This window comes from Achroia grisella, unplaced genomic scaffold (assembly GCF_030625045.1).
Source record: "Achroia grisella isolate CSIRO2021 unplaced genomic scaffold, CSIRO_AGI_Agris_v1 utg778, whole genome shotgun sequence".
Lineage (NCBI taxonomy): Eukaryota > Metazoa > Arthropoda > Insecta > Lepidoptera > Pyralidae > Achroia > Achroia grisella.
Genome location: NW_026713018.1, coordinates 22,737 through 37,452, shown reverse-complemented (window position 1 = coordinate 37,452; position 14,716 = coordinate 22,737). Strand labels below are relative to the sequence as shown.

Below are 14,716 nucleotides of genomic sequence, written 5' to 3'. Positions count from 1 at the left end.
ATTAGAAGCTCCAAGACTGTTAGTTGTAATTTATAAAGGAAGATTTTTTTGTAATCGGATTAACCTCCACGCGGTTTTGTTAATGTATCACAACGCTTTCATCATCTGCTTATTCCTTATCCCATTTACTTGAAGTCAACGTAATATGTTTTTCTCTACCATTCATCCCTGTTCGCAGTCATCTCGTCATATTACGAGAGAATAGTTCTGGCTTCAGTTTTTTTATGACCGGCCGCCTGCCTGACGTCAACCTTCCTAGAGCATACTCGTAGGCTGCAAGTTATTTAGATTGTGTATTACAATGCTTTAACTGTTCTTTATTTAGTCATCGTTCCTTCAGCAACTGGTGGCATCCTTACTTCAACCAGTAGTAAATGAAATAGAGCAGCCGCGATCACCATTTCATACTCACCCATGTGATAATGAAATGATATGGTAATGACATATTGGAAAGAACTTAGTAACATCGTTCTATAGCAATGTCTATTATATTATAGACATTGCTATAGCGATGAAGCACTAGTTCTTTCCAATATAGGACATATTGGAACCGCTTGGAGGTCAACCTAATATGGTACATTGCTATTAATAACCCTATTACGGTTCGCCTGGAGACCATCATAATAAATTCCTGTTGAATGTCAGGATGGGCTAACTGATCTGACCTCATGTTCATCTGTCATGTTCTCATCCTCTCATCTTCACTTCGGGGTGCAAGTAACCATTATAAAGCATTATCGCAGGCGGGTGCACCATACCTTCAAAATATCTGTCCGTCAGTAGTACCGGCTGACACTTATTTTAAAGTTAACGCCGTCCTTCACGTAAACAGCCGTGTACAGGCGGTTCAGGTAAGAAATGAAACTGAATAACAAATGGTATAAAAATATTATAGAAGGATCTATGTATTTATTTACCTACAGTACCTGTACCTACTTCATCAATTCAATCATCATCGTTTTCAATTAAATGCCAGTTGTAGCTATTTATGTGCAGTTCTTTAGCTATTTATGTGCTTTTTACAAATGGGCGAAAATTATAACGAATGGCAAAAATATCAATCATATCTGTAGGTTGAAAATCACAATCGAACTGACAATATCTAAACTTAACATTGTTCAAAATTTCGTTAGTCAAGGATTAATAGTACTAGCCAAACAAAAGGCAAACGTACTGTATAAGTGTCAGCTGCTTGTAGGACTGGACAAACTGGCGAACTGGTAAAGGCTCTACTACCGTTTTGATTCCCTATACACTATCAAATCATTGTTCGTTTTACTGACACATCCCATGCATCCATGTGTTGGTGTTGGATGGCAACTGAAGTTCGCTTAACAAACTATTTCTTCTATTATTAGTTCTATTATATTATCTATTATTAATATTAGTTTTTTTTTGTAATTATTTTGTATTATTTTGTAAAACAAAAAATAGAATAACAAACAGTGCGACACTGTTTGTTATTCTATTTTTTGTTTGTTTAATGAGTGTTTTAGTTTTTTCTTCTACTGAATAAATATCATTTCATTTCATATTATATTCTTTGACGGCTGAGTACCTGGTGATATAATTCACCACAATGAATTATATCACCTGTGTGGTGAGTGAGTGCACTGTGCTATATATTATTTATAAGCAGTGCGCAATAAATTAGAAATGTTAGTAAATGATATTAATATTAAACTGTTGGTCGATATTTAGTGAAGTTTTACAGTAGCACTCACCACACTCTACAACGAAGTTATCGCGGGCATCTCCGCAGGATACTACTAGTGGTAAATGAAACGACAAATGGTATTTTATTATTTTTTATTTGCACTTAACATCACTTAACTTCTTTAACTTGCAGACCTGCAACAAAATAATAACAGTATATTAAAAATTAAATATTTTTTTCACTAGAGGCCAGACTGCCGTGTGGAACTTTCAAAATAACACTATTAGATATATGAATTATTTACTATGGAAAGATTTCCTTTGGCAGAGTTAATCAATGACCTCTGCTTCATCTTAAGCTACAAGAATTTTCAGGGTCCAGACCTTTGTCCTGAGTAATGAAAAGACATGACAATGTTATTGTCTGGCCGGTATTTAAGAAAGTTCTAAAATACAAATACTACATCATCATATTATAAAATTAAAGCTATGTGAATAGTGTTGTTTACATTCTACAGCATAATGAATATAGGCAGTATTGCTACTAGAAAGAAAATAAAATTATTTTTTAATAATATTTTTATTGGGTCTTTTTAGAAGTCAACTCACTGGTATTTTCTAGATTATAGGACTGTGACAGACAGATAGACAAATGGTTTGGTTTTATTTTAACTTTCTTGGTAGAAACCCTATAGCAGGGTAGGCGGACCTTTATGCATCAACATGCAATTTTTCAAAAAAATATTCAATGGGGTCATTGATGTGCCATCAAATAATTTTGACTTTCTGATTATTTGGAAAATAATAATAATAAATACTATCAAAACTCTCTATGAAATAAAGTAAACAAAACAGGTACATTTTGGATTGTTTTCATTACAGGCATAAATTAAATTACTGTAATATTAGTGTGACTTCTGTTGCTGCAGGTTACAGTCAGGCTTGTACGATGTTACTTTTAGCAAAATGCATGCTGAACTGAATTCATCTGTCAAACGGTTTCTAACAGTTTTTAATGTTATTCATCTCTGAAAATAATGACTCACAGGCATAGGTAGGTGAAAATATTGTTAAAATAGCATGAGCCAGCTTCTTCAAACAGTTTTATGATTGACGATGTGCTATTGACGGCACGCGTGCCATGGGTTCGCCTTCCCTGCCCTATATATTACTTCAAATAATAACAAAAAGTAAATGGCATGGAATTGAAAGTAAATGTAGTTCTTTTCACTAAAATTAATCCAAAACAGTTGATTTAAACATTTTCCATTTAGTAATAGGGATGTAATCTATAATACCTGGTGGCAAGCTCTGCTTGAGCTTCTCTGCCTTCTCCTTATCTGTGATGACCAGCGTGTACAGAAACCGGGAACAGCGCACTTTGAACTTTACATTCTCTGAATTCTTCTTTATTTTCACAGCTGAAATATAATATGACCTATTAGTTATACAGTAATAACACCTACATGAGCACTCACTTTAAAGACATATACATTGTAGTGTATCAATGTTGGCCCACAAGACGAGAACAGATCCTGATGACCAACTTCCTCTCGGCCGAATCTTCTAAAATAGTTAAGATATTTGTATTATGAAACTTAGTGAACATCTATGACGCCTGATAAACAACCACAATTTGAACCTAAAGGAAATTGATGCTCCACCACAACCCACACTCAGAACAGTCTCAGGCAGAGAGAAAGCAATTAATGAAATTGGGGTCGGGGCTCATGAACTCTATGTATTGTTGTGGGTAATAATATGCCGTTATCAGTTGAAATTATGTTTATTAAAGATGATGATATATTGACATCATCATCATCATCATCGCAGCCCGGAAGACGTCCACTGCTGGACATAGGCCTCCCCCAAAGATCTCCACGACGATCGGTCCTGCGCTGCTCGCATCCAATGCCTTCCCGCGATCTTGACCAGATCGTCGGTCCACCTTGCTGGAGGCCTGCCCACGCTGCGTCTTCCGGTCCGTGGTCGCCACTCGAGGACTTTACTGCCCCAACGGCCATCTGTCCTACGAGCTATGTGCCCTGCCCATTGCCACTTCAAAGTCGCAATTCTTCGGGCTATGTCGGTCACTCTGGTTCTTCTGCGGATCTCCTCATTTCTGATTCGATCACGCAGAGAAACTCCGAGCATAGCCCTCTCCATTGCCCTCTGAGTGACTCTGAGCTTATTGATGGGGCCCATAGTTAGCGACCACGTCTCTGTTCCGTAAGTCATCACTGGCAACACACATTGGTCGTAAACCTTCGTCTTGAGACACTGCGGAAATTTGGACGAAAAGATATATCGGAGCTTCCCGAACGCTGCCCATCCGAGTTGGATTCGACGATTGACCTCTTTCTCGAAATTGGATCTACCTAGCTGGATAGTTTGCCCTAAGTATACGTAGTGATCGACAATTTCGAGTGTAGAATCTCCGATTTTTACGGGAGCAGGTACGACATGGACGTTTGACATAATTTTCGTCTTGTCCATGTTCATTTTAAGACCTACTCCTTGTGAGACTCTACTGAGGTCTTCGAGCATTTTGCTAAGGTCTTCCAGGGTCTCAGCCATGACCACGATATCGTCGGCAAATCGAAGGTGATTGATGTACTCGCCGTTAATGTTGATGCCCAGCCCGCTCCAGTCCGGAAGCTTGAAGACATCTTCCAACGCAGCGGTAAACAGCTTTGGCGATATGACATCGCCTTGTCTGACACCTCGCTGCAGTTGGATAGGCTTCGAATTCTGGTCGTGGAGGCGAACTGACATAGTGGCGTTTTCATACAAACATTTCAACGCTTCGATATATCGATAGTCAATTTGGCACCGCTGGAGAGACTGTAGCACAGCCCACGTCTCGATCGAATCAAAGGCTTTTTCATAGTCCACAAACGCCAAGCAAAGTGGCAGGTTGTATTCTTCGGTCTTCTGAATTACCTGCCGCAGCGTATGAATGTGGTCTATGGTACTGAAGCCTTTTCGAAACCCGGCTTGTTCGGGAGGCTGGAAGTCGTCAAACCTGCGCGCGAGACGATTCGTGATGACTCTCGAAAACAACTTATAAACATGGCTCAGCAGTGTTACGGGTCTGAAATTCTTCAGAAGCGATTTGTCTCCCTTCTTGAAGAACAGAACCACCACACCCTTTGCCATGCTTGAGGCGTTTTGCCCTCGAGGATGACGGAGTTGAATAGCTTCTGGAGGATTCGTAGAACAGGTCTACCTCCAGCCCTCAGAAGCTCAGCAGTAACTCCATCATCGCCCGGCGCCTTGTTGTTTTTAAGTTGTTTAAGAGCCATACCAATCTCGTACAGGCTGACGTCCGGGATATCTTCGGTATAGTGTCGGGTTAATTTGGCTCTAGGGTCTTTCGCCGTGTTGTTAACAGGTGCCCGTGTTGTCGTGTATAACTGTCCATAGAACTTCTCAATTTCCCTCAAAAGTTCGGGTTTAGACGAAACGATCCTGCCGTCATCCGTCCTAAGTCGCGTCAGCTGGCTCTGTCCGGCAGCCAGATCCCTGTTAAAGACTTTTGAGCCCTTGTTTCTCTCAATAGCCTCCTTTACACAATTTGTGTTAAAGTGGCGTAAGTCACGAGTCAAGGACTTAGAGATCTGCCTGCTAAGTTGCCGATACTGAGAAGCGTCAGTCGGAGACTGCAGGACCATACTTCGCCTTTCATCCATCAATTTGAGGGTAGAGATAGATATTTTTCCGGTTCTTTCTGCGCGGCGGGTTTTAAAGTGCTTAGACCCAGCCGCACGGACAGTTTCCACGAACCTGTTGTTGTAATCGTCCACGTCAACGCAGTCACCAAGGCTTTCGAAACGGTTTTGCAATTCTAGCTGAAAGCTTTCGGGGTTTTGGATCTGTATAGGTGTAGGGCGGAGCGTAGATTTCATCAGTCGGGATCGTTCGAGTTTCAGATTCAGATTCAATGTGCCTCTTACAATCCGGTGATCACTTCCAATTTTGACGGCATTGATCACAGAGACATCATTGAAAATCTGTCTTCTCGTTGACAAGATGAAATCTATCTCGTTTTTTGTGGCACCATCGGGACTAATCCACGTCCATTTCCGGTGTTCCGGCTTCCTGAAGAAGGAGTTCATCATAAAGAGGTTCTCCTTCTCCATGAAGTCGGCCAGCATTTGACCTCGGAAGTTCCGATCACCGATACCAAATTGCCCCACTCTCAGCTCATCACCGCTTCGTTTGCCCAATTTTGCGTTAAAGTCCCCCATGATAACGCTATAATGAGTCTTTGTACTATGTATGGCTCTGGAGATATCCTCATACATAGCCTCAACCTCATCGTCGGAGTGCGTCGAAGTTGGAGCGTACACTTGGATGACCTTCAATGAATACCGTTTGGTAATTCTGAGTATCAGGTACGCTACCCTAGTCGACACGCTCTCGACCTTGATAACATTATTCACAAGGGACTTGTGGACGAGGAACCCGACACCGCCTTGGGACAGTTGATCGCCCTCCCGGAAGTAAAGCAGATTGCCGGATTTCAGGACTATCGAGTCCTCCCCCTTTCTTCGGACTTCAGATAATCCCACGACATGCCAGTGCAATCTGCTCAACTCTTCCTCCAGTTCAATTAACTTTTCGTCGGTCCGCAAACGTTGTATGTTGCCAGGGCCAGTGGTCGTCGTTTGTGGTAGCCTGGTCTTACCTGGGGATTCTTCGCACCCCTGCCCCGCCGTTTCCATGACCGCTACCATGGTCAAGACTAGCGGGGCCGCCGGGGACTGGGGGCCGGGGCCTTGGGTGTAAATTCATTTGGGGGGATATTGCCATAATCGCCACGCTTGGCATGCGGGTTGGCGATCGCAGTATGATGGTAGGTACTCAGTAGGACGCTGCTGCCCGTCCACTGGTCGATGAATCCCTTAGTCGCCTTTTACGACACCCACGGGAAGAGAGGGGGTGGTGCTATTCTTACAGCGACACCACACGCTTTATATTGACAATTGTACATAAAATATTGATCTTACATACTAAATAACAATAGCAAAATGTAAGGTGGGGTGACACAGTTTAGATGTGGCAGTGCTCAATAGACATGTTATGAAACTAAGTTTAATAAAAAGTTGAAAATAATAAAGTAACTCACACTTAGCGTCTGGTCTCCGTGCCTTTAGTAAAAAGTCTTTAATGTCTTTGATTTCACGCGGCTGAAAATGAAAACAATTTGAGATTAAACATAAAGAGTGACTACTCGAGCTAGCTCCTCACACCCACACACTATGGAATGGCCTCACTAATGTTTTTCCAAAAACTAAATTATGCTGTTGTAACTTTAAAAAATAAACAATAACAACTGTTGACCAATGCTTTTTGAAATAATTTGATTGTAGAACACACCACAAGTTATCTTCAAATTTGGTTTCAATTGGTTGTAATAAAATATTATAGATGTATAACAGTGATATACTTAATAAATAATACTAGTATATACTACCAAAATACATAATACATATTTAATAGGAATGGACCTTGTTTTACAAAAAGATTAAATATATGATTTTGTTCAATACTTAATAAATAAGAAGCTGCAGAAAATGTGAAGTTAAGTCTCAAGACAAGGCACATTTTATAAAATGTAACTGCTAGTGTAACTCATGAATATTACAGAACAAAGATAGCAGAGTACGTGGTAGTCATGTTAATATCCGGAGTAGTACTCGCTACGCTATTCCTGAAGATTCTGGTCGGCACCAGTCTTCAGTTTTGTAGTAATCTCGTGGATTGTATTGACACTTTTCAAATCGGACCAAAACAAATTGTAGTTTTTAACCGTACTATACTGGTGTTATCACAAAAATTGATACGTGCATATTTAGGCGAATGGCTCAAAACTGTTCATCATCAATTATAAACATTTTGATACACTTCTCCAAAATAAAAACAAAAAATATATTCTTACCATGGTGAACAATCGGTCTGACACTTGCACTGAAATAGTAAAACACAGAATATAAAAATAAAAGTTTCAACATATAGATATATACGTTACACAGAAATGTTACTATTTCATATAAATAAATAGTATTTTGATACGACGATTTATTACGATTATTAAAAATTTCAAAACATCACTTTACTCACCTGTCAAGAAGTTGAACACCAAAAAAAGAAAGACATTATTTTTTTTTTACTTTATTATTAGGAACCGGATGAGAGTCCTTCAGCCGAGATATTAAAAGACAATGCAAATTTTTATATAAGCAAAAGTAATAACAAATAAAGAATTATCAGCTACTATTATATCAGAAACAAACATTTCTTTAGTAATATTTAGATAATCTTAAATTTTATCTACCAGTGAAATAAAATTATAAATAAAATATGCCAACCGTCGCGTTTACCTCCACTAATTTGCCCAAAATTCCCCTAAATATTGAAGAATAATACATCGAATAACAATGTGATTGTGTCTTATTTATTAAAATAATATTGCAGTATGAATATTTATATTAATATATATTCGATTATTTGTTAATTCATTTTTAGTGGAACAAAGTGACTTAAAAAGCAGAAATATCTACAGAAGGAATTTAAAAAATAGGTTTGACAAAATATTTGTGAATGACTTTCCATAAAATCGATTATCTATAGAAATACATTTTCATTTAAACGATTATTGTATTAATAAATATATAAACAATTATTAAAACGCAAATTACAAATTAGTCCATATACTTATACTAAAATATCATTCCACACTCAGTCTGTACGTGTCTGTACCAGTCTTTATTTTTTTTTATCTGTGAGGAACCCAAATTTCCTATCCCGTTACTTTGTTATATGATTTCATTAGAAATGCATACATACAATTCTTTACAGAGTAATAAGACTTAGAATATCAATAAGTAATGAAAAATTGTTAAACTCTAAAACGATTTTACAGTATAGATGGATCAGTGTAGTCTAACATTATCTTATCTGTGGTTCAACTAAAGCGAAAAGTTATCTGTGGATGTGACATCTTTGGCAGTCTGTGGAGATAAGTGATCTGTGGAAATAATATTTATTTGAACCTATTTCAACCAATCTTAATTGACACATTTTATTGTTTTCGGTCATGAAACCCAGCGACATACATATTACTCCACAAAAAACGGTTAATTTCGTTTAGAATGAGCGAGTATAAGTGAGAACCGATAGCCAGAATGGAGGCTCGTGGCGGGCTGCGCTGCAGCGCGAGACTCAACGGTGAGGCGAGTCGTTCCTCGACGGGTACGAGTAGCAACGGAGGCAACCTCACCGTAAACAAGAGACCGCTGGCGGCGGCGGCGGCGGCGGCGGCGGCGGCGCTGCGGCGGGCGCGGGCCGCCGAGCGCGCGCGGGAGGTGGAGGACAGCCCCAGGGTGCTGCGGGACAAGTGCCGCCGGCTCGCGCGCGCCCTGCGCAACGCCAAGCATCTCGTCGTGAGTTACTCTTCGTTGCCTCCTTTGTTCGCTCACATTTTTGGTATACCGAGTGCCTGTAACGTGATGCAATGTGTACAGGTGTACACCGGTGCGGGCATCAGTACGGCTGCTGATATTCCCGACTATCGTGGGCCGCACGGAGTGTGGACGCGACTACAGCGGGGCGAGACCGTAGGGTCAGTGTTTTGATTTCATATTATATTTATTGGATGATAACTATAAACAACCTGTTGGTGCACCATCTGTAATGAAATGGTAACTGTACGGCTCTTGAAAAATAAAAACACACAGATATATATCAGCGATTGAAGAATTTTGCAATCTATCATTATATTTCACCATATTTACATAATATCTTTTAAAATTATACCCAATGACTTATGAGATGATTAGCATTCTATGTATTCACCATGCAGATGCCGGGTCCATCCTCTGGGAGTTCATAATGCTCTTCATGTGCCCATTAAAATAGTCCAGACATGTGTAATACATAATATTGAAATTGTATTTTGAGTATCAAGTTGAGCCTTCTTTTATAAAATTAATTTGTGTTTTGTTGTTAATCATTTTTGGTCTGGCTATTGTAAGATTTATAGCTTCACATATAATTAGAAGTACTCTATCAAGGCGTCAGAGTAATCCCTCTGATAGAGGAGGACCTTTTATTCATTTATATGCTGTATTACTGTAAAGTTTTCTAGCATACCATGGATTCACTATGCGGTTGTCAGGCATGAACCTGTAGCAAAAAGGGAGTAGTTCCAGGGAATTGGAACTGGGTGTAGGTTTATAGGGTTCCTTGCTCATGGTGTTGATGTATACACTCACAATTTCTCTCTCATGACAGATAGAACTGCCAGTAGACTGATAGTGTAGCTTTAGATACACATTCTAATATATAATTTACTACAGTTCCCTAGGATCTACTAAGATTTTTTAAAAATTGTAGAAAAATTTTGATGGCATTGGTATTTTTTTGTTCCATTTTGACTGCATTTAAATGAATCATGTAGCTTTTTACTTATAAACAAAAGGTTGTCCGTAAACTAATATTCTATAATATTCTGTATTCACAATTATCCCTTTTTCCACACTCATTACAGCTGCTCACAGACTGCTTACAGCACACTAGATATATTTTAAGAAAAAGAAATAGAATATATTTTAAGTTTTTCATTAAGAATAAGAGGTGTGGCCATGAAAATGCACTGTGGCATGTTATTGGTGTCATAAATAATAATAATAATAAAAACCTTTATGTATGTATAATAATAATAAAGTCATGTTAGTCTATAATTTAGTAATTTTTTTTTTATTTCCACATCTGAATATCAACAGTCTGTCATGTGATATAGGCCTCCTCCAAGTATTTCCATAGCATTCATTCCCTTGCACTCTGAGTCTAAACTTTCCCTGCTACCTTCCTATTTTTTGGTCTGTCTGCCTCTGTTTCTTTTGTGTCTTTGGGTACCACTCTGTAATGTCTTTTGTCCAGTTTGGTATTTTTTCCCTCATCATGTGCCTAGCCTGTCCACCACCACTTCATAGATTTAACAGTTGTTTCTACATTTTAAAATTTTGTTTTTTCTTTTATTTTTGTTAGGTTAATTTCGTCTCCTAGTTTAACACCGATAACACTTCTTTCTATTGAGTTCTGCCATACTCTTGGTCTCTGCACGTTTCTCTGTAGCGCTCCAAGTTTGGCACCCATATGCTAGACAGGGACTATTCTGTTGGTGTAACGTATCGGTGTGGCGCAGGCGCGTGGAGGTGTCCCGGGCGCGGCCGACGTTCACGCACATGGCGCTGACGGCGCTGTGGGCGCGCGGCACGCTCAAGTTCGTGGCGTCGCAGAACTGCGACGGGCTGCACGTGCGCGCCGGCCTGCCGCGCCGCGCGCTGGCCGAGCTGCACGGGGACATGTTCGCGGAGCTGTGCGCCGCCTGCCGCCGCGTCTACCTGCGGGCCTTCGACACCACCGAGCGCACGGCGCGGCACGCGCACGCCACGCGCCGCCTGTGCCACGACTGCGGCGCCGAGCTGCGGGACTCCATCGTGCACTTCGGGGAGCGCGGCCGCGCCGCCTGGCCGCTCAACTGGGCCGGGGCGCTGCGGCACGCCGCGCGCGCGGACGTGGTGCTGTGCCTCGGCTCCAGCCTCAAGGTGCTGCGCCGCTACCCGCGCCTGTGGCGCATGCACGCCGCGCCGGCCGCGCGCCCCGCGCTCTACATCGTCAACCTGCAGTGGACGCCCAAGGACTCGGTGGCCGCGCTCAAGATCAACGCGCGCTGCGACGCGGTGATGCGGCAGGTGGCGCGGCGGCTGCGGCTGCGCGTGCCGCCCTACCGCGCCTCCCGCGACCCCCTGCTGGCGCACGCCGAGCCGCTCGCGGAGCCCGAGGCGCACACCTCGCGCCGCCCCCCGCTCCGCGCGCCGCCCGCCTCCGCCTCCGCCTCCTCCGACGAGCCCTCCTCGCCCTCCGCCTCCGACTCGGACGAGGAGCTGCCGCTGCGCCGCCTGGCCGACCGCCTGCGCGGCCGCCCCCCGCCGCCCCCCGCGCCGCCGCCGCCCGACCTGCTCCACGCCTTCCAGGTTCTACTCCCTTTCACTCGATTAGCGTGAGCTATACCAGATGACGGCAGATTTTTTTAGGTTTATATTGAGTTGCAAATGAGATATTATTAAATATTGGACATTTAATTATTTTATAACACTGTCCGTATTAGTTATTTCTATATCTTAGAAAAAACGGTAACAATGTTTTAGTAGAAGAAAACCCTCAATAGGTAACTATGAATAGTGGTTTATTTGTTATATATATAATATATACAAAATTTATCAATAAAGACTTCATAGATTAAGGTTTATTTGTGTATACTATTTTTAAATAAATCATTGAATCGAAAGTTGAATTATGTTACAGGTCAACATGCGGTCCGGGGAAGCGACCATTTTGTTGCGTGCCGAGCACGCGCCGACTCTGTGCAGTCAGCGTGCGACGTCGCCCGAGCGGAAGACCACGAGCGCGCTGCGGCAGTACAGGAGGCCGCGCCCCCCGCCCCGCGCCAACGGATCCCTCGCCGCCCCGCCCACCGCCGGCACCGCCTCGCCGCTCCTCATCGAGCCCAAGAAGGAGGAGGACGAGGGCGGCGGCGACGCCCGCCGCGCGCCCTGGGACCTCGGCGGCGGCCTGCGGCGCCTGCTCCACCGGCCCGCGGACGCCAACGGACTCGCGCCCAAGACGGAGTTCAAGGCCGAGCCCGAGTCGGAGTCGGAGGGCGAGGTGAAGTCGGAGGCGGGCGAGTGGGAGGAGCCGTCGGCGGAGGCGGCGGAGGCGGCGGCCGGGTCGCTGGCGGCGGCCATCATCGCGCGCGCGGTGCTGGTGTGCCGCGCGTCGCTGTACCCGGGGCTGCACACCATCCTGGCGGCGCCGGCGGACGCGGTCGAGTGCGCCTGGTGCCGCGGCCGGTACGGCGCGCGCCGCTGCCTGTGGTACGGCCCCCCGCGGACGCCCCCGCCCGACCGCCGCGTGTGGCGCCGCGCGCGCGGCCGCCGCCTGCTGTGCGCCTGCTGCGCCGGCGACGACGCCCCCGCCCCCGGCACCCCCGCCGCCCCCGGCACCCCCGCCGCCGCCGACGACGACGGCGGCGGCTGGTACGGCAAGGGGTACCGCAAGGGGCGCCGCCGGAGACGGTAGCGCGACACACGCTCCCCCTCGCCCCCCTCGCCCCCCTCGATCCCTCTCCCCGCGACGTCGCACGTGCCCGCATCGCATCGCACCGACCGAGAACGCGACCGGCGCGGCAGTATTAAAAATGTTTATATTAAAAAGAATTGTGAATAGTAATAATGTTGAATTGTACATATGAATTATTTAAGTCGACCGACGACCGTAGCTCGTAAGATATTCATATTTATTTTTTTTACCGTGGACTGGTACTGGTGACGTAGGTGTAGTGCCGCGAGTGAGGCCCCGCGCCGCCTCGACGTGCGGTGTTCACCGCAGCCGACCGGTGATGAGGTGATGAGGTGATGAGATTCCATTTGTAGGCGTGGACCGATCACCGCCAGTTAAGAATTAATTATCTTAGAATAATAATCGTGACTGAATATTTTATACTTCACATTATTGTAGCTTTAATTTAGTCAATTGTTTTACAGAAAATAAATATCGAGGTAGTCGATGGCTCCGTTCCCCGTGACAATGAACGACTTGATGAACATTCTGTGATAGTTTACGGAACAAAACTCGTTTACACAAACCGCCGCTAGTGTCGCAACCTAGTAGTAATCATATTTGTTGTGTCAGAAGTGCACTCGACTCGTACTGATCTCAATATACAAATATAAACATAAATATATAGATTATCTGAATGTACAATAACAATGTAACCACAAACCACAACTTGAATACACTGCTCGCACAAATTTTCTTTAAAACCGTACTCATGTTTAGATGAATCATGGTTTGGTTGATTGGACTGTGTTGCCAAATATTTAGTTAATAATTGCCTCGATTGATGGAAAATAAAATTAATAATTTAATTGTTTAATGCATTCTTATCGTGAACAGGTAAAATAACTTAAAGCACATCCTCAAAGTGATACGGCTCACATATTAGCTGAGTTAGATTCATTTGTACCGTTGTAACTGTAATTGTCATCACATGTTAGGTTATTTATTTTAGAAAATGAAAGTTGTGAACACTCACTTCTACTGCCGTGATGTATGACTATGTCGAACATATGTATGTGTGTGTATATCGACAATAACGAATGAACAAAGACGAAGTGTTAGTGTTGGTCGCTGGGAGGCCGGCGCCGCGGCCGAGTACCGGCCACAGTCTCTACAGACCACCTCACAGTAATGTGCGGCCGCTATGACTGCCAGGCGGGAGCTGGCCTGCAGCCGCTCCAACTCCTTCCTTTGGTTTGGAGTGCCATCTGCACTCGCCCCCTATCGTCCGGTGAAGCTGTAAAGGCCAGCTGCGGCCGACAGCATTAGAGTAGTCCGAAAAAAAAATGAGTGACGGTACAATAATGCGTTGGTAACGTTTGGTCTGCTCGCTGTTACTGTTGACTATGATACTGTCACTGTCATATGGCGATATTTTTTATGTAGTATTAATTTGTGCATCACCAGAATACTCGTTGCCCTAGCTTAGAGTTGCCAACCGTCCTGTTTTCCCAGGACATGTCCTAGTTCTTATAGTGTCCTGGATAGTTTTAAGAAGCGCCCTGGGTTTTTCAAACGCTCTGAGAAGATGATGTATTTTATTTAAAAAATACTTTTAAGTATTGAAGACTGATTATGACCATTACTTGAATTTTATTAATTTAGCCTATTGACATTATATAATAATATCATTATAACAAGTATATTACTGAGTCCTGGTTTTATATTTGGTGTTGGCAACCCTACTCTAGTTTCCGTTGCAGTTTGCACAATAACTGAATAATTGAAGGTTGTGATGTACATAATTAGTTGTATAAGTACCGAACAATAATTATAAGAAGAACACGGCCAGTGTGTCGCGCACGCTCCTCCTCTGTACCTCCAATGTATTGTAAATATAACACAACTGGGACATACATGCACACCAATTATA

General features: G+C 43.4%; 2 protein-coding genes across 2 annotated transcripts; one reads left to right on the top strand and one right to left on the bottom strand.

The window, feature by feature from the left end:
- Window positions 1-1,792: 1,792 nt before the first annotated feature.
- LOC131850615 (large ribosomal subunit protein eL38) lies at window positions 1,793-7,854 on the bottom strand. The gene is made up of 5 exons (XM_059200910.1): window positions 7,783-7,854; window positions 7,601-7,629; window positions 6,788-6,848; window positions 2,955-3,077; window positions 1,793-1,851 (listed from the first exon to the last, which is right to left on the bottom strand). The coding sequence occupies exons 2-5, from the start codon at window positions 7,601-7,603 to the stop codon at window positions 1,826-1,828; spliced, it is 213 nt and encodes a 70-aa protein (XP_059056893.1). The 5' UTR covers window positions 7,604-7,629; window positions 7,783-7,854; the 3' UTR covers window positions 1,793-1,825.
- Window positions 7,855-8,688: 834 nt separating this feature from the next.
- On the top strand, window positions 8,689-12,830 carry LOC131850614 (NAD-dependent protein deacetylase sirtuin-7). The gene is made up of 4 exons (XM_059200909.1): window positions 8,689-9,104; window positions 9,186-9,283; window positions 10,868-11,699; window positions 12,031-12,830. Exons 1-4 carry the CDS (start codon window positions 8,847-8,849, stop codon window positions 12,802-12,804), a joined length of 1,962 nt encoding a protein of 653 aa, XP_059056892.1. The 5' UTR covers window positions 8,689-8,846; the 3' UTR covers window positions 12,805-12,830.
- The last annotated feature ends 1,886 nt before the right edge of the window (window positions 12,831-14,716 follow it).